The sequence below is a fragment of the Odontesthes bonariensis genome, chromosome 12 (genome assembly GCF_027942865.1).
Source record: "Odontesthes bonariensis isolate fOdoBon6 chromosome 12, fOdoBon6.hap1, whole genome shotgun sequence".
In the NCBI taxonomy this organism is placed as follows: domain Eukaryota; kingdom Metazoa; phylum Chordata; class Actinopteri; order Atheriniformes; family Atherinopsidae; genus Odontesthes; species Odontesthes bonariensis.
The window spans coordinates 6,672,661-6,696,977 of NC_134517.1; the positions used below are offsets into that span (position 1 = coordinate 6,672,661).

General features: G+C 44.6%; 1 protein-coding gene across 1 annotated transcript in view; it reads right to left on the reverse strand.

Annotated features, from left to right (window-relative positions):
* Positions 1-274: 274 nt before the first annotated feature.
* lss (lanosterol synthase (2,3-oxidosqualene-lanosterol cyclase)) overlaps positions 275-24,317 on the reverse strand; it is a 67,121-nt gene continuing 43,078 nt past the window's right edge. The window contains exons 9-22 of the mRNA XM_075478997.1: positions 5,831-5,949; positions 5,595-5,692; positions 5,430-5,457; positions 5,102-5,158; positions 4,909-4,980; positions 4,663-4,713; positions 4,362-4,511; positions 2,552-2,648; positions 2,018-2,123; positions 1,877-1,942; positions 1,719-1,799; positions 1,432-1,602; positions 1,214-1,292; positions 275-1,071 (exon numbers count right to left, since the gene is read on the reverse strand). Coding sequence (XP_075335112.1) covers positions 934-1,071; positions 1,214-1,292; positions 1,432-1,602; positions 1,719-1,799; positions 1,877-1,942; positions 2,018-2,123; positions 2,552-2,648; positions 4,362-4,511; positions 4,663-4,713; positions 4,909-4,980; positions 5,102-5,158; positions 5,430-5,457; positions 5,595-5,692; positions 5,831-5,949 — 1,313 coding nt within the window. The 3' untranslated portion in view covers positions 275-933. The remainder of the gene's footprint in view (positions 1,072-1,213; positions 1,293-1,431; positions 1,603-1,718; positions 1,800-1,876; positions 1,943-2,017; positions 2,124-2,551; positions 2,649-4,361; positions 4,512-4,662; positions 4,714-4,908; positions 4,981-5,101; positions 5,159-5,429; positions 5,458-5,594; positions 5,693-5,830; positions 5,950-24,317) is intronic.

Sequence of the window (24,317 nt, forward strand, 5' to 3'; positions counted from 1 at the left end):
AACATTTCTTTCGGGAGTCTGTTTCAGCTGGTCGGACATTCTTTGAGATGCAGCTAAGCTAAGCTTCAACTTTAGCCTGCCCGGGACCAGGCTAGTTCAGCGGCATAAGTTACGATGGTTACTGAGCGGGCATTAAAATAAGCCACGTTCATGGAACGGAACTCCCGCTAAGTTTAGCCAGAAGTAGCGAGAAAAGCCAGGCTTTCCGCTAAGGCAGCTTCGTGGAATACCCCTCTGGTCTAGATAAAAGAAAACACTCCATTGGAAATAGACAATAGCTTACAGTGCATTTTTGGAATGATATAGGTCTGTAGATTTGCTTTATAAATGAGAACATAGGAATGATAACTTAGTCCTCTACAGGAAGACAAAGCAGTCTGTCCTATCTAAGCACACAATATGCAAAGCTGTGTAATGGTTTTAAAGGTTTAGACTATAAAAAATAGAATGAAATAACATACAAAAAAATTACATTTACTGGTTTTCAAATACTGGTACATTTCTACGCTTGTGTTACTGGTAGCACTTGCTGACCGTTTTCTGTAGAATATGCTTGCAATCATAAAAAAATTAAATGATCTAAAGACTTAATTTTAGGGAATATTAAGAAAATATTCCACATGGCTTTACAAACTATACCTGAGATTGGAAAAAAAAAAATCAAGCCTCAAATCTTGACTTTTGGGAGTCAACTCCCAAATGTTAAATCTTGTAGGAGGCAATTCAGGGAGATAATTCACTTAAAAAAATTTCATGGCATGAAATGTGTTATGTAATCTGATGGACTCAACTCTAAAAAACACAGCTGATGGTTCCATTCACTCAGTCAAAAATGATACTGTCCATGTAATCTCTGACTGGCTGCTGATGCATCGGCTGAAGATATTTAGTCCTCTCATCCTGGAATGCATTCTGAAGTTGTTCTGAAGGTTGTCACAGCTTCACCTTCCCAGCCAGTTGACTGCTGGGGTAAAGCAGCGAGAAGCGGCCCAGGGTCCAGACTGGGAAGACATTTCTGTAGGAGGTGTAGCTAATGGCGCAGCTCTTGTTGAACACACCTGCAATGTTCTCCTGAGAGAGAAGAAAAATCACATAACGCTACAATTATATATCAAACTCTCAATGGATTAACTTATTATGTCTTTATCTATATATATATGGCAGAGTAAGATATGTATAATTAGAGTATACACATTGTAACATGCATAATCACCTGTGGCCAATCTCCATTGGGAAGCTGCTTATCAATTAACAACTGAACGCCTCTCTCAATGGCCTGCATGTTGGGATGCCTGCTTATACACACAAGAGATTTAGTGAAGGTGAAATATTTTTCAATACCAATCTTTCATTCTAACCAAAACACACTCTATTCAAACTCTCAACATTATTCCCTTGTGTGTCTGAATGCACATGTCAGCTATGCTTTACCTGACAGCCATGAGCCCTAACAAAGCCCAGCAAGTGTTGTGGATCTGAGCGGTGTTGCTCTGGATGTACTGCCGCTGCTCACATGACTCAAAATCCTCCCCCCACCCTCCGTCTGACATCTGCCACTTCAGCAGGAACTGACAAGCACTCTGCACCTCTTCACAAGCATCCCTGGTAACAAAAAAATGCAGCAGTTTATAACAGTAAATGAGTGAGGAGTTTAAAAAAAGCAAGTTCAGGAGAAGTGGTCCTGCAGCCCTTTTCAACATGTCCTTTGTCGTACTTACTCATTCTTGTAGATGTGGCCCATGCAAGCAAAAGCCTCGAGGCCAAACCATATTCCATATGTGAAGCACACTCCCCAAGATCTGAGCACAAACACAAACAGACTCGGGATGATCTATCAGTTAGGTATCAGGTAGGAAAACAACAAGTTTACACTCACCCTTCCCATGATCCATCAGACCTCTGCACCCTCCTGCAGTATTCCATTCCATCTCTCAGAGTTGACCTGAAGAGGAAATAAGGATAAGAACTCAGAAACCATATCAATAACCTCCTCAACTATATGTGTTGTGTTGTGTACCTTATCTCTTCAGCGCGATGATGAGGGTAGGCTTTCTGGAAGTGCCTCAGAGCCTGCATTACTGCTGAGGTACACTCCACATATGTATAATCTATCATGATGTCACCTGTTGCAGACAGAGATGGAGCACGGTGATAGAAAGAAACATACATTTCTTAACACATATTATTAAGTCAAGTCAGTTCAAAGTTTATTTTTATAGTATATTTATTCCAACCACAGATTCTATTTTTCACAGCCTTTAATAATATCTCCACATAGTCAGCGTTGAATTGAGAAAAACGATAGTTTGTCATTCTCTTAAGGGTGAGTAGAGTGAATTTAATCAGTAAAATGTCATGTTTATATATTTGGGTTCCTGGTTTCACATATACATTGTAGGGTGAGTAACAAAAACAGGTGGTCTTGGGAGGTCTGAGCATTGAACTGAGCTCTTAGCCAGGACTGTGATAACAACAAATCAGTGCATGGACTTTTCTCTAACATACTGAGTAACATAGTGGACATCGGGGATATTGTTGGCAACAGACTTACCAAATACCTCAGATGGGTTGAGCAGCTCCAAGAGTCTCCCTCCTCTCTTGGTTTCATATGTAGCAAATCCACCGTCTGCGTTTCTCATGCTTAGCAGCTACAAAGGGATGACAGACAAATGGTAAAAAAAGTTAAAATGCTGCAAAGCTACAACTGGATACAACGGCTTCAAATGTCCTTGGGTAAGACACCGTTTCCAGACAGCCTCCAATGCATTCGTCAATATTTGAGTGTGTGTATTCAAGAGAAAGCTCTGCATAAGTTGGAAAAAAAAGGCATAAATTAAAAGCTGTTGTATGCAGAAGTTTGATGGAATTTTGTAGCGCCACATGCTACCATGTACTGCACAGTGGTGTAGGGGTTAGTAATTCAGTTCAATTCACTTCAGTCAAATCACAACAAATATTTTCTCAAGACACTTCTCAAGATACAGTTCAATTCAAGCCAAACATAATCCAATTCATTGTATTACGATCCTAATCCAATCAAATTGCCACCAGCTGCTAGCTGGTTGTCTGGTTTTCTTTTGTTTTTCTTTAACATTTATTTGTCACACCGCAGTGAGGTCAAGCTGGTTTTTTGTCTCGTCTCCATGTCATGTCTCGTCATTTCCTGTTTTATTTTGAAAGATTAACTCTCCTGTCGTTTCGGGTCACTTGCCCTCCCTCTCGTGTCCCAGTCTGATTGTCGCATGAATGATTCCACCTGTTCCCTGTTAACCCTGTGTGTATAAGAGTCTGCTTCTCCCCTTTTCTTGTGCCAGTGTGTCGTATTTGTTGGTCCTAACGTGCTTCACTCTTGCCTTCTCTAAGCCATCGTCTAAGTTCCAAGTAATCGTTTTGATCGTGTCCTCGCTAAGAGAGTTTTTTGTTCTGAATAACTTTAATAAGATAGCCTTGATAAAGCAAAGTTTACGTGTAATAGCTTTCTTGCTTTTTCCTCCAGGTGGAGTGACTTTTTGTTTCGATAATATTTCATAGCCTCCTATTTCGTGCCTCCTATTTTTCAGGTGAGGTTTTTTGTTTTCCTCCGTAGCAGGAGTGACTTTAAGTTCAATTCTAAAGTTTGATAATCCTTTTGATTTTTCCTCCTTAGTGGAGTGATCCTTATTTTTTGATAATTTTTCATAGATATACTTCTCTCATTTTGGGAGAAGTATATATATTATTGATAACTTCTATAGCCTGCTTTGTTCTCTCTTGGAGAGTTTTGTGAACTCCTGCTCCTCCATTAAAAGCTTGTGGATAAAACATCTCCTGCTCCTGCATTCTCTGCATTCTCTGCATTCCATTCTCTGGGCCCAACATTATTGTTGCTGGTGTTTTCATTTCATGATATCTTTGTCTCCTCTCTCTTCCCTTTTCTCTGTTCTCCCCGTCAGGTTTGGCATTAATATATAATTTCAACAAGAATAAATAATTAATTAATATTTAGTGCGCAAGCATCGAGGGCAGCTTTATATACATATAGCGTCACTTGGCAAAGCAAACGTGTTTGGCACGACATGGCAAAATTCTGCTTGTCATGATGCTGGACAGGACAGGCTTAGATAAAAAATAAATAAATAAATTTGGCAACCTGTTCAGGGTATACACTCAAAAGATTTATGATTTTCAGGGTTTGTAGATGTTTGACATATTTTACAAAACTCTTATTTTTGTGGCTTTCTCATGTTATTTATCATCATAAGCACTGCCGCTAATTCTAATTGTTCAAAAACTAAGCAAGTATTACACTTTATGGGGATGCAAAACTTAAAAAAAAACTTAAAATGTAAATTAGTTCAAATCTTTTTTCTTCATAGACTCACCACATTGACAGCATCATACAGACGCTCAGAGGCGACGGGTTCCCTGATGGAGGGACAGAGCTCCTGCAGCAGCATCAGTGTCTTTAGGCCCTCTGCTGTGCAGTCAGCTACGATCCAACCACAGTCGCGGGTACTGAAAGGGAAGCCTCCCTAACAAAAATGTACAGCGATATACAGTGAATGTACTTTACCACAAAAAAATGGGTAATGTACCATATACCCATTTTTTTCAGAAGGTTTTTTTTTTTTTTGTTATCTAACAACAATATCAAGTCTAGTATAATGTGGTATTTGGCTGTACCTTGTTCATCTGTCTGTAGTATTTCTGGTATTCAGGAGGATTCTCAGGTATCTGGATGAGCAGCATTCATATTCACATGTATGAAAGTAGTGGACATTCATGACGCACAGTTTTAATCTTTGGCACATATTTGGTTGTGGCGTTAACAGAATATTAAGTTTATAAAGACTTCATCAGCATAGCGCAGGATGAGTTTTAGAAGTAGAAGTTGTTTCCTCTGGTGGGTGAGATTAATGTTTGCCGTACCTGTGTGAAAGTCAGAAAGTGATGGGCCTCAATAAGACTCTTTGCCAGTCTGGGGTCATTCTGGGCTCCTGCCTGAAGGGCCCCAAAAAACACATGCCCCAAACACATTATAGGCATTCTTCAGTCTACACAATATGTGCTTGACAACATACACTGAAAACAGTGTGAGCCTGACAGTCTCTTTTTATATTACCTCAAGAAAAGCTTGTACAGCAAAACATGTATCCCAGAGCTGAGATCCATTTGTTCCCTGTGTGGAAAAAAGATTACATGGAAACTAGCATAACAGGGCAAAAATATGAAACCACGACACTGAACATGAAGGTATCACTGAAAGGTGTAAGACTAATTTAGTGCTCATGTAATCTGTAGTCATTCATCTGTTATTTATCTGGATCTAAGCTGTTTCTTCTCATTGTGAAAAAGCAACGGTTCAACTCTCAGCTCCTTTTGGATATCTAAGGCCTTCTGAAACATAAGCCTTTGGGTTGAGATAAACATATAAAAGAGCAAATTCTCACCTGCATTTTCATGCCATCCAGTCCCAACCTGCAACACAGAAAAACTTTCTGCTAGCTCACTAGTTTTATCATTTTTTAGTAGTAGCTGGCATAATAATACTAATCAGAAGTCGGAAATAAGTTTGTTTTGTTTGGCAATCAGTTAATAGACACTGGCTGACTGACCAGAGGTAGTCGGGGATCCTGGACACGTGCTCCTGGAAGACTGGAGAGGATGGACCATCTACATACCAGCGGACCAGCATGTTGATAATCTTTGAGATCTGAGGAGAACAGCCAAAACTTTGCTTTATGTTTGTGGGTTTTTTTCTTCAAGATGTTTATATAGGATGATTTGGAAATGTTTGAAAATAATTGTTAGATTTCCTTTCATGTAACTTTTGGATGTGCGATTTTATTACCGGTCCGATGCTGATACATTTGGTGAAGCGGTCGTCAGCCTGGATGTGCTCGTACAGTTCTTTGACAGCCTTTTCTCTCAGTGCAGTACTGTGGTGGGCTTCGTACACATTCAACATCACTGCAAGGCGACAGGAGCACTAAGTTAGCGGGAGTGGTTCATGATGCGGTTTGTGGGAGAAAGCAAGTGAAAAATAAGTGAACATTTTTTATCATTGAATTAAAAAAAAAAATTTAACCACAAATGCAATCAAAGTTTCTGAGTAAATAACGTTTTTGGTGGGTTGAACAAAATTGAGAATATGAGCTACTGCATTTTACAGTCTGTATAAAAACTGATTAGAAATAAAAGCTTTGTCATATATATCCAGTATCCACTTAAAACATCTTATCATTAGTATATTCTGCCTATTAAAAGGCCACATGGCACGTACTCATCATAGTGTACAGTGTGCTGTGCATTTATCTGAAATTATTAATAAGAATGTCAACAATTCTTGAACTCTGTTTGCTATGGTTGGAAAACTCACAATTCCCCTAAACAGGCAAACCCAGACCTAACTACTGAGAAATGCAACGAATTTGCCAACTTTTTTAGCAAAACAATCAAAACTAGAAAGCTGCAAGCAGCTGTAGGCGGGACCGAGGTGTGCGTACGTTGGGATGTGCATACGTTTGGGTGTGCGCTGGACGTTGGAGCTTCAGATCTGCCCACACGCACGATACCCTCTGCGTACGTACCAGCACATAATAACCCCAATGCGGAGGGGTTTTTGAACCTTTCTAGGGGGCGCCAATGAGCCATTTTGCTCCGCCCACACACGATACCCTTTACATACGTACGAGGTCGTCAGGGTGGACGTGTGTGCCAAGTTTCATGACTTTGCGATGATGATAAGGCTTTCAAACCACAAACGCCATCACACTATATTCACCGCCTGGCCACGCCCACACCGTTCAGAGTTTGGAAAAGTTTCTCAAGAGTTTTCTTCCCCCCTAGCTTAAAAGTAACCTGGCCAAGTTTGAAGATTTTAGCATGAAATATGTAGGAGGAGTTTGATCAAATGCGAGGTGTGAAAAAAAAGGACGTTTCTGACCACCAGCAGGTGGCGCTGTAGGTGGATGTCACTATTTTATATGTGCTCGTTCAGACTGGGTCCAGCAATCAACGTATGAAGTTTGGGACAGATTGGATAATATGTGTGGAAGTTATAAGCGACTTAATTCTTCATGGCGAGTCATAACTTTGAGGCGTCGCCACGGCCACGCACTTTGAGGTTTGAAAAAGTTTCTCCATGATTCTTTCCCCCCATGTCTTAAGAGTAACCTGGCCAAGTTTGAAGTCTGTAGCATTAAATCTGTATGATGAGTTCGATCAAATGCGAGGTGTGGAAAAAAAAAGCTGTTTCCAACCACCAGCAGGTGGCGCTATAGGTGGATGTCACTATGATAATATGTGCGCGTTCAGGCTGGGTCCAGCATTCACCATATGAAGTTTGGGACAGATTGGATAATGTATGCAGGAGTTATAAGCAACTTAATTTTTCATGGCGAGTGATGGCGAGTCATCAAATTTTGAGGCGTCGCCACGGCCACGCCCTTTAAGTTTTGAAAAAGTTTCTCCATGAATTTTTCCCCCCATGTCTTAAGAGTAACCTGGCCAAGTTTGAAGTCTGTAGCATGAAATCTGTAGGACGAGTTCGATCTTATGCAAGGCGTGGAATCGGTCAAAAAGGGCACGAAAAGTCACTTTCCATCCAAAATGGCCGCCTTCCTGTGGGCGTGGGACCATGGCGGCATGAGACCTTTTTGTGCGTGTGGGCATGTTGAATGAGTGTACCAAATTTCGTTGTCCCACGCGAAACTAATCCTATTAAGGGGACCATTTTTAAGCATTATAGGGGGCGCTACAGAGTCAATGAGCGACTCCCAAAAATATAAAGTTTAGATTCTCTCATGTCGTCGACTGGCACGTGGCGCTCGCAAAATTTCCTGAGTTTTCGCATACCTTTTGCAAAGAATCGGAAAGAATAATAATAACTAGAAAGCTGCAAGCAGCTGTGAGCGGGACCGAGGTGGCGTACGTTGGGATGTGCGTAAGTTGGCCAATGATTTTTTTCCCCCCATGTCTTAAGAGTAACCTGGCCAAGTTTGAAGCTTGTAGCATGAAATCTGTAGGAGGAGTTTGATCAAATGCGAGGTGTGGAAAAAAAAAAGACTTTTCCAACCACCAGCAGGTGGCGCTATAGTTGGATCTCACAATGATAATATATGCGCGTTCAGGCTGGGTCCAGCATTCACCGTATGAAGTTTGGGACAGATTGGATAATGTATGTGGGAGTTATAAGCGACTTCATTTTTTGTGGCGAGTGATGGCGAGTCATCGAACTTTGAGGAGTTGCCACGCCCACGCCCTTTAAGTTTTGAAAAAGTTTCTCCATGAATTCCCCCCCCCCCCCCCCCCATGTCTTAAGAGTAACCTGGCCAAGTTTGAAGTCTGTAGCATTAAATCTGTAGGACAAGTTCGATCTTAAGCAAGGCGTGGAATCGGTCAAAAATGGCACGAAAACGCACTTTCCATCCAAAATGGCCGCCTTCCTGTGTACGTGGGACCATGGCGGCACGAGACTTTTTTTTGCGTCTGGGAATGATGAATGAGTGTACCGAATTTCATTGTCCTACGCGAAACTAATCCTATTAAGGGGACCATTTTTAAGCATTGTAGGGGGCGCTACAGAGTCAATGAGCGACTCCCAAAAATATAAAGTTTAGATTCTTTCATGTCGTCGACTGGCAGGTGGCGCTCGCAAAATTTCCTGAGTTTTCGCATACCTTTTGCAAAGAATAAGAAAGAAAGAAAGAAAGAAAGAACGGAATAATAATAAACCTTACAGATACAATAGGGTCCTTGCAGTTTCACTGCTCGGTCCCTAATAATAAACCTTACAGATACAATAGGGTCCTTGCAGTTTCACTGCTCGGTCCCTAACTAGAAAGCTGCAAGCAGCTGTGAGCGGGACCGAGGTGTGCGTACGTTGGGATGTGCGCACGTTGGGGCATGCGCTGGACGCTGGAGCCGCAGCTCTGCCCACACATGCGATACCCTCTGCGTACGTACGAGCAAATCATAACCCCAATGGGTTTTTGAAAATTTCTAGGGGGCGCCACTGAGCCATTTTGCTCCGCCCACACACGATACCCTTTACATACGTACTAGGTCATCAGGGTGGACGTGTGTGCCAAGTTTCATTAAGTTGCGATGATGATAAGGCTTTCAAATGACAAACGCCATCACACGATTGTCACCGCCTGGCCACGCCCACACCGTTCAGAGTTTGGAAAAGCTTCTCAAGAGTTTTCTTCCCCCCTAGCTTAAGAGTAACCTGGCCAAGTTTGAAGATTTAAGCATTAAATATGTAGGAAGAGTTTGATCAAATGCGAGATGTGAAAAAAAAAAGATGTTTCCAACCACCAGCAGGTGGCGCTATGGGTGGATGTCACTATGATAATATGTACGTGTTCAGGCTGGGTCCAGCATTCACCGTATGAAGTTTGGGACAGATTGGATAATGTATGTGGGAGTTATAAGCAACTTAATTTGTTGTGGCGAGTGATGGCGAGTCATCAAACTTTGAGGCGTCGCCACGCCCACGCCCTTTGAGGTTTGAAAAAGTTTCTCCATGAATTTTTCCCCCCATGTCTTAAGAGTAACCTGGCCAAGTTTGAAGTCTGTAGCATTAAATCTGTAGGACAAGTTCGATCTTATACAAGGTGTAGCATCGGTCAAAAATGGCACGAAAACGCACTTTCCATCCAAAATGGCCGCCTTCCTGTGGACGTGGGACCATGGCGGCATGAGACTTTTTTGTGCGTGTGGGCATGATGAATGAGTGTACCGAATTTCGTCGTCCCACGCGAAACTAATCCTATTGCGGGGAAAATTTTTAAGCATCGTAGGGGGCGCTACAGAGTCAATGAGCGACTCCCAAAATATAAAGTTTAGATTCTTTCATGTCGTCGACCGGCACGTGGCGCTCGCAAAATTTCCTGAGTTTTCGCATACCTTTTGCAAAGAATAAGAAAGAAAGAAAGAATAACTAGAAAGCTGCAAGCAGCTGTGAGCGGGACCGAGTGTGCGTACGTTGGGATGTGCGTACGTTGGGGCATGCGCTGGACGCTGGGGCTGTAGCTCTGCCCACACGCACGATATCCTCTGCGTACGTACGAGCACATAAAAACCCCAATGCGGAGTGGTTTTATGAAAATTTCTAGGGGGCGCCACTGAGCCATTTAGCACCGCCCACACACAATACTCTTTACATACGTACGAGGTCGACAAGGCGGACGTGTGTACCAAGTTTCATGACTTTGCGATGATGAAAAGGCTTTCAAATCACAAACGCCATCACACGATTTTCACCGCCTGAACACGCCCACACCATTCAGAGTTTGGAAAAGTTTCTCAAAATTTTTCTTCCCCCCTTGCTAAAGAGTAATCTGGCCAAGTTTGGAGCTGTTACCATAAAATCTGTAGGAGGAGTTCGATCAAATGCGACTTAATTTTTTGTGGCGAGTGATGGTGAGTCATCAAACTTTGAGGCGTCGCCACGGCCACGCCCTTTAAGTTTTGAAAAAGTTGGCCAATGAATTTTTCCCTCCATGTCTTAAGAGTAACCTGGCCAAGTTTCAAGTCTGTAGCATGAAATCTGTAGGACAAGTTCGATCTTATGCAAGGCGTGGAATCGGTCAAAAATGGCACGAAAACGCACTTTCCATCCAAAATGGCCGCCTTCCTGTGGACGTGGCACATTGGCGGCCTGAGACTTTTTTGTGCGTCTGGGCATGATGAATGAGTGTACCAAATTTCGTCGTCCCACGCGAAACTAATCCTATTGCGGGGACCATTTTTAAGCATCATAGGGGGCGCTACAGAGTCAATAAGCGACTCCCAAAAATATAAAGTTTAGATTCTTTCAGGTCGTCGACTGGCAGGTGGCGCTCGCAAAATTTCCTGAGTTTTCGCATACCTTTTGCAAAGAATAAGAAAGAATAATAACTAGAAAGCTGCAAGCAGCTGTGAGCGGGACCGAGGTGTGCGTACGTTGGGATGTGCGCACGTTGGGGCATGCGCTGGACGCTTGAGCTGCAGCTCTTCCCACACGCACGATACCCGCTGTGTACTTACGAGCACAGCATAACCCCAATGCGGAGGGGTTTTTGAAAATTTCTAGGGGGCGCCACTGAGCCATTTTGCTCCGCCCACACACGATACCCTTTACATACATACGAGGTCATCAGGGTGGACGTGTGTGCCAACTTTCATGACCTTGCGATCATGATAAGGCTTTCAAATCACAAACGCCATCACATGATTTTCACCGACTGGCCACGCCCAAACCATTCAGAGTTTGGAAAAGTGTCTCCATGAATTTTTCCCCACATGACTTAAGAGTAACCTGGCCAAGTTTGAAGCTTGTGGCATTAAATCTGTAGGAGGAGTTTGAAAAAATGTGACGTGCGGAAAAAAAAGAGGTTTCCAACCACCAGCAGGTGGCGCTATAGGAGGATGTCACTATGATAATATGTACGCGTTCAGGTCGGGTCCAGCATTCACCGTGTGAAGTTTGGGACAGATTGGATAATGAGTGTGGAAATTATAAGCGACTTAATTCTTCATGGCGAGTCATAACTTTGAGGCGTCGCCACGGCCACGCCCTTTGAGGTTTGAAAAAGTTTCTCCATGAATTTCTGCCCCCATGTCTTAAGAGTAACCTGGCCAAGTTTGAAGTCTGTAGCATGAAATCTGTAGGACAAGTTCGATCAAATGCGAGGAGTGGAAAAAAAGAGATGTTTCCAACCCCCAGCAGGTGGCGCTATAGGTGGATGTCGTTATGATAATATGTACGCGTTCAGGCTGGTTCCAGCATTCACCGTATGAAGTTTGGGACAGATTAAATAATGTATGTGGGAGTTATAAGCGACTTCATTTTTTGTGGCGAGTGATGGCGAGTCATCGAACTTTGAGGCGTCGCCACGGCCACGCCCTTTGAGGTTTGAAAAAGTTTCTCCATGAATCTTTCCCCCCATGTCTTAAGAGTAACCTGGCCAAGTTTGAAGTCTGTAGCATGAAATCTGTAGGACAAGTTTGATCTTATGCAAGGCGTGGAATCGGCCAAAAATGGCACGAAAACGCACTTTCCATCCAAAATGGCCGCCTTCCTGTGTACGTGGCACCGTGATGGCATGAGACTTTTTGGTGCGTCTGGGCATGATGAATGAGTGTACCGAATTTCGGCGTCCCACGCGAAACTAATCCTATTAAGGGGACCATTTTTATGCACCGTAGGGGGCGCTACAGAGCCAATGAGCGACTCCTAAAAATATAAAGTTTAGATTCTTTCATGTCGTCGACTGGCAGGTGGCGCTCGCAAAATTTCGTGAGTTTTCGCATACCTTTTGCAAAGAATCGGAAATAATAATAACTAGAAAGCTGCAAGCAGCTGTGAGCGGGACCGAGGTGTGCGTACGTTGGGATGTGCGCACGTTGGGGCATGCGCTGGACGCTGGAGCCGCAGCTCTGCCCACACACACAATACCCTCTGCGTACGTACGAGCACATAATAACTCCAATGAGGAGGGGTTTTTGAAAATTTCTAGGGGGCGCCACTGAGCCATTTTGCTCAGCCCACACACGATACCCTTCACATACGAACGAGGTCATCAGGGTGGACGTGTGTGCCAAGTTTCATTAAGTTGCGATGATGATAAGGCTTTCAAATCACAAACGCCATCACACGATTGTCACCGCCTGGCCACGCCCACACCGTTCAGAGTTTGGAAAAGCTTCTCAAGAGTTTTCTTCCCCCCTAGCTTAAGAGTAACCTGGCCAAGTTTGAAGATTTTAGCATTAAATATGTAGGAGGAGTTTGATCAAATGCGAGGTGTGAAAAAAAAAGATGTTTCCAACCACCAGCAGGTGGCGCTATGGGTGGATGTCACTATGATAATATGTACGCGTTCAGGCTGGGTCCAGCATTCACCGTATGAAGTTTGGGACAGATTGGATAATGTATGTGGGAGTTATAAGCAACTTAATTTGTTGTGGCGAGTGATGGCGAGTCATCAAACTTTGAGGCGTCGCCACGCCCACGCCCTTTGAGGTTTGAAAAAGTTTCTCCATGAATTTTTCCCCCCATGTCTTAAGAGTAACCTGGCCAAGTTTGAAGTCTGTAGCATTAAATCTGTAGGACAAGTTCGATCTTATACAAGGTGTAGAATCGGTCAAAAATGGCACGAAAACGCACTTTCCATCCAAAATGGCCGACTTCCTGTGGACGTGGGACCATGGCGGCATGAGACTTTTTTGTGCGTCTGGGCATGATGAATGAGTGTACCGAATTTCGTCGTCCCACGCAAAACTAACCCCAATGTGTGGACCATTTTTAAGTACCCTAGGGGGCGCCACTGAGCCACTTTGCTCCTTCCACACACGATACCCTTCACATACGTACGAGGTGTTCAGGATGGACGTGTGTGCCAAGTTTCATGACGTTGTGATGATGATAAGGCTTTCAAATCACAAACACCATCACACGATTTTCACCGCCTGACCACGCCCGAATTGTTCAGAGTTTGGAAAAGTTTCTCCATGAATTTTTGCCCCCATGTCTTAAGAGTAACCTGGCTAAGTTTGAAGCTTGTAGCATTAAATCTGTAGGAGGAGTTTTATAAAATGTGAGGTGTGGCAAAAAATGACATTTCCGACCACCAGCAGGTGGCGCTATAGGAGGATGTCACTATGATAATATGTACGCGTTCAGGCTTGGTCCAGCATTCACCGTATGAAGTTTGGGACAGATTGGATAATGAGTGTGGAAGTTATAAGCGACTTAATTCTTCATGGTGAGTCATAACTTTGAGGCGTCGCCACGGCCACGCCCTTTGAGGTTTGAAAAAGTTTCTCCATGACTCTTTTCCCCCTTGTCTTAAGAGTAATCTGGCCAAGTTTGAAGCTTGTAGCATTAAATCTGTAGGACGAGTTCGATCAAATGCGAGATGTGGAAAAAAAGAGATGTTTCCAACCCCCAGCAGGTGGCGCTATAGGTGGATGTCGTTATGATAATATGTACGCGTTCAGGCTGGGTCCAGCATTCACCGTATGAAGTTTGGGACAGATTGGATAATGTATGTGGGAGTTATAAGCGACTTCATTTTTTGTGGCGAGTGATGGCGAGTCATCGAACTTTGAGGAGTTGCCACGCCCACGCCCTTTAAGTTTTGAAAAAGTTTCTCCATGAATTCCCCCCCCCATGTCTTAAGAGTAACCTGGCCAAGTTTGAAGTCTGTAGCATTAAATCTGTAGGACAAGTTCGATCTTAAGCAAGGCGTGGAATCGGCCAAAAATGGCACGAAAACGCACTTTCCATCCAAAATGGCCGCCTTCCTGTGTACGTGGGACCATGGCGGCAAGAGACTTTTTTGTGCGTCTGGGCATGGTGAATGAGTGTACCGAATTTCATTGTCCTACGCGAAACTAACCCCATTGCGGGCACCATTTTTAAGCATCGTAGGGGGCGCTACAGAGCCAATGAGCAACTCCCAAAGATATAATGTTTAGATTCTTTCATGTCGTCGACTAGCACGTGGCGCTCGCAAAATTTCCTGAGTTTTCGCATACCTTTTGCAAAGAATAAGAATAATAATAATAACTAGAAAGCTGCAAGCAGCTGTGAGCGGGACCGAGGTGTGCGTACGTTGGGATGTGCGCACGTTGGGGCATGCGCTGGACGCTGGAGCCGCAGCTCTGCCCACACACACGATACCCTCTGCGTACGTACGAGCACATAATAACTCCAATGCGGAGGGGTTTTTGAAAATTTCTAGGGGGCGCCACTGAGCCATTTTGCTCAGCCCACACACGATACCCTTCACATACGAACGAGGTCATCAGGGTGGACGTGTGTGCCAAGTTTCATTAAGTTGCGATGATGATAAGGCTTTCAAATCACAAACGCCATCACACGATTGTCACCGCCTGGCCACGCCCACACCGTTCAGAGTTTGGAAAAGCTTCTCAAGAGTTTTCTTCCCCCCTAGCTTAAGAGTAACCTGGCCAAGTTTGAAGATTTTAGCATTAAATATGTAGGAGGAGTTTGATCAAATGCGAGGTGTGAAAAAAAAAGATGTTTCCAACCACCAGCAGGTGGCGCTATGGGTGGATGTCACTATGATAATATGTACGCGTTCAGGCTGGGTCCAGCATTCACCGTATGAAGTTTGGGACAGATTGGATAATGTATGTGGGAGTTATAAGCAACTTAATTTGTTGTGGCGAGTGATGGTGAGTCATCAAACTGTGAGGCGTCGCCACGCCCACGCCCTTTGAGGTTTGAAAAAGTTTCTCCATGAATTTTTCCCCCCATGTCTTAAGAGTAACCTGGCCAAGTTTGAAGTCTGTAGCATTAAATCTGTAGGACAAGTTCGATCTTATACAAGGTGTAGAATCGGTCAAAAATGGCACGAAAACGCACTTTCCATCCAAAATGGCCGACTTCCTGTGGACGTGGGACCATGGCGGCATGAGACTTTTTTGTGCGTCTGGGCATGATGAATGAGTGTACCGAATTTCGTCGTCCCACGCAAAACTAACCCCAATGTGTGGACCATTTTTAAGTACCCTAGGGGGCGCCACTGAGCCACTTTGCTCCTTCCACACACGATACCCTTCACATACGTACGAGGTGTTCAGGATGGACGTGTGTGCCAAGTTTCATGACGTTGTGATGATGATAAGGCTTTCAAATCACAAACACCATCACACGATTTTCACCGCCTGACCACGCCCGAATTGTTCAGAGTTTGGAAAAGTTTCTCCATGAATTTTTGCCCCCATGTCTTAAGAGTAACCTGGCTAAGTTTGAAGCTTGTAGCATTAAATCTGTAGGAGGAGTTTGATAAAATGTGAGGTGTGGCAAAAAATGACATTTCCGACGACCAGCAGGTGGCGCTATAGGAGGATGTCACTATGATAATATGTACGCGTTCAGGCTTGGTCCAGCATTCACCGTATGAAGTTTGGGACAGATTGGATAATGAGTGTGGAAGTTATAAGCGACTTAATTCTTCATGGCGAGTCATAACTTTGAGGCGTCGCCACGGCCACGCCCTTTGAGGTTTGAAAAAGTTTCTCCATGACTCTTTCCCCCCATGTCTTAAGAGTAACCTGGCCAAGTTTGAAGCTTGTAGCATTAAATCTGTAGGACGAGTTCGATCAAATGCGAGATGTGGAAAAAAAGAGATGTTTCCAACCCCCAGCAGGTGGCGCTATAGGTGGATGTCGTTATGATAATATGTACACGTTCAGGCTGGGTCCAGCATTCACCGTATGAAGTTTGGAACAGATTGGATAATGTATGTGGGAGTTATAAGCGACTTCATTTTTTGTGGCGAGTGATGGCGAGTCATCGAAATTTGAGGAGTTGCCACGCCCACGCCCTTTAAGTTTTGAAAAAGTTTCTCCATGAATTCCCCCCCCCATGTCTTCAGAGTAACCTGGCCAAGTTTGAAGTCTGTAGCATTAAATCTGTAGGACAAGTTCGATCTTAAGCAAGGCGTGGAATCGGCCAAAAATGGCACGAAAACGCACTTTCCATCCAAAATGGCCGCCTTCCTGTGTACGTGGGACCATGGCGGCAAGAGACTTTTTTGTGCGTCTGGGCATGGTGAATGAGTGTACCGAATTTCATTGTCCTACGCGAAACTAACCCCATTGCGGGCACCATTTTTAAGCATCGTAGGGGGCGCTACAGAGCCAATGAGCAACTCCCAAAGATATAATGTTTAGATTCTTTCATGTCGTCGACTAGCACGTGGCGCTCGCAAAATTTCCTGAGTTTTCGCAAACCTTTTGCAAAGAATAAGAAAGAAAGAATAATAATAACTAGAAAGCTGCAAGCAGCTGTGAGCGGGACCGAGGTGTGCGTACGTTGGGATGTGCGTACGTTTGGGCATGCGCTGGACGCTGGGGCTTTAGCTCTGCCCACACGCACGATATCCTCTGCGTACGTACGAGCACATAAAAACCCCAATGCGGAGGGGTTTTATGAAAATTTCTAGGGGGCGCCACTGAGCCATTTAGCACCGCCCACACACAATACTCTTTACATACGTACGAGGTGTTCAGGATGGACGTGTGTGCCAAGTTTCATGACGTTGTGATGATGATAAGGCTTTCAAATCACAAACACCATCACACGTTTTTCACCGCCTGACCACGCCCGAATTGTTCAGAGTTTGGAAAAGTTTCTCCATGAATATTTGCCCCCATGTCTTAAGAGTAACCTGGCTAAGTTTGAAGCTTGTAGCATTAAATCTGTAGGAGGAGTTTTATAAAATGTGAGGTGTGGCAAAAAATGACATTTCCGACCACCAGCAGGTGGCGCTATAGGAGGATGTCACTATGATAATATGTACGCGTTCAGGCTCAGTCCAGCATTCACCGTGTGAAGTTTGGGACAGATTGGATAATGAGTGTGGAAGTTATAAGCGAATTAATTCTTCATGGCGAGTCATAACTTTGAGGCGTCGCCACGGCCACGCCCTTTGAAGTTTGAAAAAGTTTCTCCATGACTCTTTCCCCCCATGTCTTAAGAGTAATCTGGCCAAGTTTGAAGGTTGTAGCATTAAATCTGTAGGACGAGTTCGATCAAATGCGAGATGTGGAAAAAAAGAGATGTTTCCGACCACCAGCAGGTGGCGCTATAGGTGGATGTCGTTATGATAATATGTATGCGTTCAGGCTAGGTCCAGCATTCACCGTATGAAGTTTGGGACAGATTGGATAATGTATGTGGGAGTTATAAGCGACTTAATTTGTTGTGGCGAGTGATGGCGAGTCATCGAACTTTGAGGAGTTGCCACGCCCACGCCCTTTAAGTTTTGAAAAAGTTTCTCCATGAATTTCCCCCCCCATGTCTTAAGAGTAACCTGGCCAAGTTTGAAGTCTGTAGCATGAAATCTGTAGGACAAGTTCGATCTTAAGCAAGGCGTGGAATCGGCCAAAAATGGCACGAAAACGCACTTTCCATCCAAAATGGCCGCCTTCCTGTGTACGTGGGACCATGGCGGCCTGAGACTTTTTTGTGCGTCTTGGCATGATGAACGAGTTTACCGAATTTCGTCATCCCACGCGAAACTAATCCTATTGCGGGGACAATTTTTAACCATCGTAGGGGGCGCTACAGAGCCAATGAGCGACTACCAAAAATATAAAGTTTAGATTCTTTCATGTCGTCGACCGGCACGTGGCGCTCGCAAAATTTCGTGAGTTTTCGCATACCTTTTGCAAAGAATAAGAAGAATAATAACTAGAAAGCTGCAAGCAGCTGTGAGCGGGACCGAGGTGTGCGTACGTTGGGATGTGCGCACGTTGGGGCATGCGCTGGACGCTGGAGCCGCAGCTCTGCCCACACACACGATACCCTCTGCGTACGTACGAGCACATAATAACTCCAATGCGGAGGGGTTTTTGAAAATTTCTAGGGGGCGCCACTGAGCCATTTTGCTCAGCCCACACACGATACCCTTCACATACGAACGAGGTCATCAGGGTGGACGTGTGTGCCAAGTTTCATTAAGTTGCGATGATGATAAGGCTTTCAAATCACAAACGCCATCACACGATTGTCACCGCCTGGCCACGCCCACACCGTTCAGAGTTTGGAAAAGCTTCTCAAGAGTTTTCTTCCCCCCTAGCTTAAGAGTAACCTGGCCAAGTTTGAAGATTTTAGCATTAAATATGTAGGAGGAGTTTGATCAAATGCGAGGTGTGAAAAAAAAAGATGTTTCCAACCACCAGCAGGTGGCGCTATGGGTGGATGTCACTATGATAATATGTACGCGTTCAGGCTGGGTCCAGCATTCACCGTATGAAGTTTGGGACAGATTGGATAATGTATGTGGGAGTTATAAGCAACTTAATTTGTTGTGGCGAGTGATGGCGAGTCATAGAACTTTGAGGCGTCGCCACGGCCACGCCCTTTGAGGTTTGAAAAAGTTTCTCCATGACTCTTTCCCCCCATGTCTTAAGAGTAATCTGGCCAAGTTTGAAGGTTGTAGCATTAAATCTGTAGGACGAGTTCGATCAAATGCGAGATGTGGAAAAAAAGAGATGTTTCCGACCACCAGCAGGTGGCGCTATAGGTGGATGTCGTTATGATAATATGTACGCATTCAGGCTGGGTCCAGCATTCACCGTATGAAGTTTGGGACAGATTGGATAATGTATGTGGGAGTTATAAGCAACTTAATTTGTTGTGGCGAGTGATGGCGAGTCATCAAACTTTGAGGCGTCGCCACGCCCACGCCCTTTGAGGTTTGAAAAAGTTTCTTCATGAATTTTTCCCCCCATGTCTTAAGAGTAACCTGGCCAAGTTTGAAGTCTGTAGCATTAAATCTGTAGGACAAGTTCGATCTTATACAAGGTGTAGAATCGGTCAAAAATGGCACGAAAACGCACTTTCCATCCAAAATGGCCGACTTCCTGTGGACGTGGGACCATGGCGGCATGAGACTTTTTTGTGCGTCTGGGCATGATGAATGAGTGTACCGAATTTCGTCGTCCCACGCAAAACTAACCCCAATGTGTGGACCATTTTTAAGTACCCTAGGGGGCGCCACTGAGCCACTTTGCTCCTTCCACACACGATACCCTTCACATACGTACGAGGTGTTCAGGATGGACGTGTGTGCCAAGTTTCATGACGTTGTGATGATGATAAGGCTTTCAAATCACAAACACCATCACACGATTTTCACCGCCTGACCACGCCCGAATTGTTCAGAGTTTGGAAAAGTTTCTCCATGAATTTTTGCCCCCATGTCTTAAGAGTAACCTGGCTAAGTTTGAAGCTTGTAGCATTAAATCTGTAGGAGGAGTTTTATAAAATGTGAGGTGTGGCAAAAAATGACATTTCCGACCACCAGCAGGTGGCGCTATAGGAGGATGTCACTATGATAATATGTACGCGTTCAGGCTTGGTCCAGCATTCACCGTATGAAGTTTGGGACAGATTGGATAATGAGTGTGGAAGTTATAAGCGACTTAATTCTTCATGGTGAGTCATAACTTTGAGGCGTCGCCACGGCCACGCCCTTTGAGGTTTGAAAAAGTTTCTCCATGACTCTTTTCCCCCTTGTCTTAAGAGTAATCTGGCCAAGTTTGAAGCTTGTAGCATTAAATCTGTAGGACGAGTTCGATCAAATGCGAGATGTGGAAAAAAAGAGATGTTTCCAACCCCCAGCAGGTGGCGCTATAGGTGGATGTCGTTATGATAATATGTACGCGTTCAGGCTGGGTCCAGCATTCACCGTATGAAGTTTGGGACAGATTGGATAATGTATGTGGGAGTTATAAGCGACTTCATTTTTTGTGGCGAGTGATGGCGAGTCATCGAACTTTGAGGAGTTGCCACGCCCACGCCCTTTAAGTTTTGAAAAAGTTTCTCCATGAATTCCCCCCCCCATGTCTTAAGAGTAACCTGGCCAAGTTTGAAGTCTGTAGCATTAAATCTGTAGGACAAGTTCGATCTTAAGCAAGGCGTGGAATCGGCCAAAAATGGCACGAAAACGCACTTTCCATCCAAAATGGCCGCCTTCCTGTGTACGTGGGACCATGGCGGCAAGAGACTTTTTTGTGCGTCTGGGCATGGTGAATGAGTGTACCGAATTTCATTGTCCTACGCGAAACTAACCCCATTGCGGGCACCATTTTTAAGCATCGTAGGGGGCGCTACAGAGCCAATGAGCAACTCCCAAAGATATAATGTTTAGATTCTTTCATGTCGTCGACTAGCACGTGGCGCTCGCAAAATTTCCTGAGTTTTCGCATACCTTTTGCAAAGAATAAGAATAACTAGAAAGCTGCAAGCAGCTGTGAGCGGGACCGAGGTGTGCGTACGTTGGGATGTGCGCACGTTGGGGCATGCGCTGGACGCTGGAGCCGCAGCTCTGCCCACACACACAATACCCTCTGCGTACGTACGAGCACATAATAACTCCAATGCGGAGGGGTTTTTGAAAATTTCTAGGGGGCGCCACTGAGCCATTTTGCTCAGCCCACACACGATACCCTTCACATACGAACGAGGTCATCAGGGTGGACGTGTGTGCCAAGTTTCATTAAGTTGCGATGATGATAAGGCTTTCAAATCACAAACGCCATCACACGATTGTCACCGCCTGGCCACGCCCACACCGTTCAGAGTTTGGAAAAGCTTCTCAAGAGTTTTCTTCCCCCCTAGCTTAAGAGTAACCTGGCCAAGTTTGAAGATTTTAGCATTAAATATGTAGGAGGAGTTTGATCAAATGCGAGGTGTGAAAAAAAAAGATGTTTCCAACCACCAGCAGGTGGCGCTATGGGTGGATGTCACTATGATAATATGTACGCGTTCAGGCTGGGTCCAGCATTCACCGTATGAAGTTTGGGACAGATTGGATAATGTATGTGGGAGTTATAAGCAACTTAATTTGTTGTGGCGAGTGATGGCGAGTCATCAAACTTTGAGGCGTCGCCACGCCCACGCCCTTTGAGGTTTGAAAAAGTTTCTCCATGAATTTTTCCCCCCATGTCTTAAGAGTAACCTGGCCAAGTTTGAAGTCTGTAGCATTAAATCTGTAGGACAAGTTCGATCTTATACAAGGTGTAGAATCGGTCAAAAATGGCACGAAAACGCACTTTCCATCCAAAATGGCCGACTTCCTGTGGACGTGGGACCATGGCGGTATGAGACTTTTTTGTGCGTCTGGGCATGATGAATGAGTGTACCGAATTTCGTCGTCCCACGCAAAACTAACCCCAATGTGTGGACCATTTTTAAGTACCCTAGGGGGCGCCACTGAGCCACTTTGCTCCGCCCACACACGATACCCTTCACATACGTACGAGGTGTTCAGGATGGACGTGTGTGCCAAGTTTCATGACGTTGTGATGATGATAAGGCTTTCAAATCACAAACACCATCACACGATTTTCACCGCCTGACCACGCCCGAATTGTTCAGAGTTTGGAAAAGTTTCTCCGTGAATTTTTGCCCCCATGTCTTAAGAGTAACCTGGCTAAGTTTGAAGCTTGTAGCATTAAATCTGTAGGAGGAGTTTTATAAAATGTGAGGTGTGGCAAAAAATGACATTTCCGACCACCAGCAGGTGGCGCTATAGGAGGATGTCACTATGATAATATGTACGCGTTCAGGCTTGGTCCAGCATTCACCGTATGAAGTTTGGGACAGATTGGATAATGAGTGTGGAAGTTATAAGCGACTTAATTCTTCATGGCGAGTCATAACTTTGAGGCGTCGCCACGGCCACGCCCTTTGAGGTTTGAAAAAGTTTCTCCATGACTCTTTTCCCCCTTGTCTTAAGAGTAATCTGGCCAAGTTTGAAGCTTGTAGCATTAAATCTGTAGGACGAGTTCGATCAAATGCGAGATGTGGAAAAAAAGAGATGTTTCCAACCCCCAGCAGGTGGCGCTATAGGTGGATGTCGTTATGATAATATGTACGCGTTCAGGCTGGGTCCAGCATTCACCGTATGAAGTTTGGGACAGATTGGATAATGTATGTGGGAGTTATAAGCGACTTCATTTTTTGTGGCGAGTGATGGCGAGTCATCGAACTTTGAGGAGTTGCCACGCCCACGCCCTTTAAGTTTTGAAAAAGTTTCTCCATGAATTTCCCCCCCCATGTCTTAAGAGTAACCTGGCCAAGTTTGAAGTCTGTAGCATTAAATCTGTAGGACAAGTTCGATCTTAAGCAAGGCGTGGAATCGGCCAAAAATGGCACGAAAACGCACTTTCCATCCAAAATGGCCGCCTTCCTGTGTACGTGGGACCATGGCGGCAAGAGACTTTTTTGTGCGTCTGGGCATGGTGAATGAGTGTACCGAATTTCATTGTCCTACGCGAAACTAACCCCATTGCGGGCACCATTTTTAAGCATCGTAGGGGGCGCTACAGAGCCAATGAGCAACTCCCAAAGATATAATGTTTAGATTCTTTCATGTCGTCGACTAGCACGTGGCGCTCGCAAAATTTCCTGAGTTTTCGCATACCTTTTGCAAAGAATAAGAAAGAAAGAAAGAAAGAAAGAATAATAATAAACCTTACAGATACAATAGGGTCCTTGCAGTTTCACTGCTCGGTCCCTAATAAACCTTACAGATACAATAGGGTCCTTGCAGTTTCACTGCTCGGTCCCTAATAACTAGAAAGCTGCAAGCAGCTGTGAGCGGGACCGAGTGTGCGTACGTTGGGATGTGCGCACGTTGGGCATGCGCTGGACGCCGTAGTCGCGCAGCTCTACCCACACGCACGATTCCCATTGCGTACGTACGAGCACACAATAACCCCAATGCATAGGGGTTTTTGAAAATTTCTAGGGGGCGCCACTGAGCCATTTTGCTCCGCCCACACACAATACCCTTTACATACGTACGAGGTCGTCAGGGTGGACGTGAGTACCAAGTTTCATGACTTTGCGATGATGATAAGGCTTTCATATTGCAAACGCCATCACACGATTTTCACCTCTGGCCACTCCCACACCGTTCAGAGTTTGGAAAAGTTTCTCCATGAAGTTTTGCCCTCATGTCTTAAGAGTAACCTGGCCAAGTTTGAAGATTTTAGCATGAAATATGTAGTAGGAGTTTGATCAAATAAGAGGTGTGGAAAAAAATGAAGCTTCCAACCACCATTAGGTGGCGCTGTAGGTGGATATCACTTTTTTATATGTGCACGTTCAGGCTGGGTCCAGCATTCACCGTATGAAGTTTGGGACAGATTGGATAATGTATGTGGGAGTTATAAGCGACTTAATTTTTTATGGCGCGTCATAAATTTGAGGCGTCGCCACGGCCACGCCCTTTGAGGTTTGAAAAAGTTGGCCAATGATTTTTTCCCCCCATGTCTTAAGAGTAACCTGGCCAAGTTTGAAGCTTGTAGCATGAAATCTGTAGGAGGAGTTTGATCAAATAAGAGGTGTGGAAAAAAAAAGAAATTTCCAACCACCAGCAGGTGGCGCTGTAGGTGGATATCACTTTTTTGTATATACACATTCAGGCTGGGTCCAGCAGTTACCGTATGAAGTTTGGGACAGATTGGATAATGTTTGTGGGAGTTATAAGCGACTTGATTTTTTATGGCGAGTCATGAATTTGAGGTGTCGCCACGGCCACGCCCTTTAAGTTTTGAAAAAGTTGGCCAATGATTTTTTCGGCCCATGTCTTAAGAGCAACCTGGCCAAGTTTGAAGGTTTTTGCATTAAATATGTAGGAGGAGTTCGATCAAATGCGAGGTGTGGAAAAAAAAAGACATTTCCATCCACCAGCAGGTGGCGCTATAGGTGGATGTCACTATTTTATATGTGAGCTTTCAGTCTGGGTCCAGCATTCACCGTATGACGTTTGGAACAGATTGGATAATGTATGTGGGAGTTA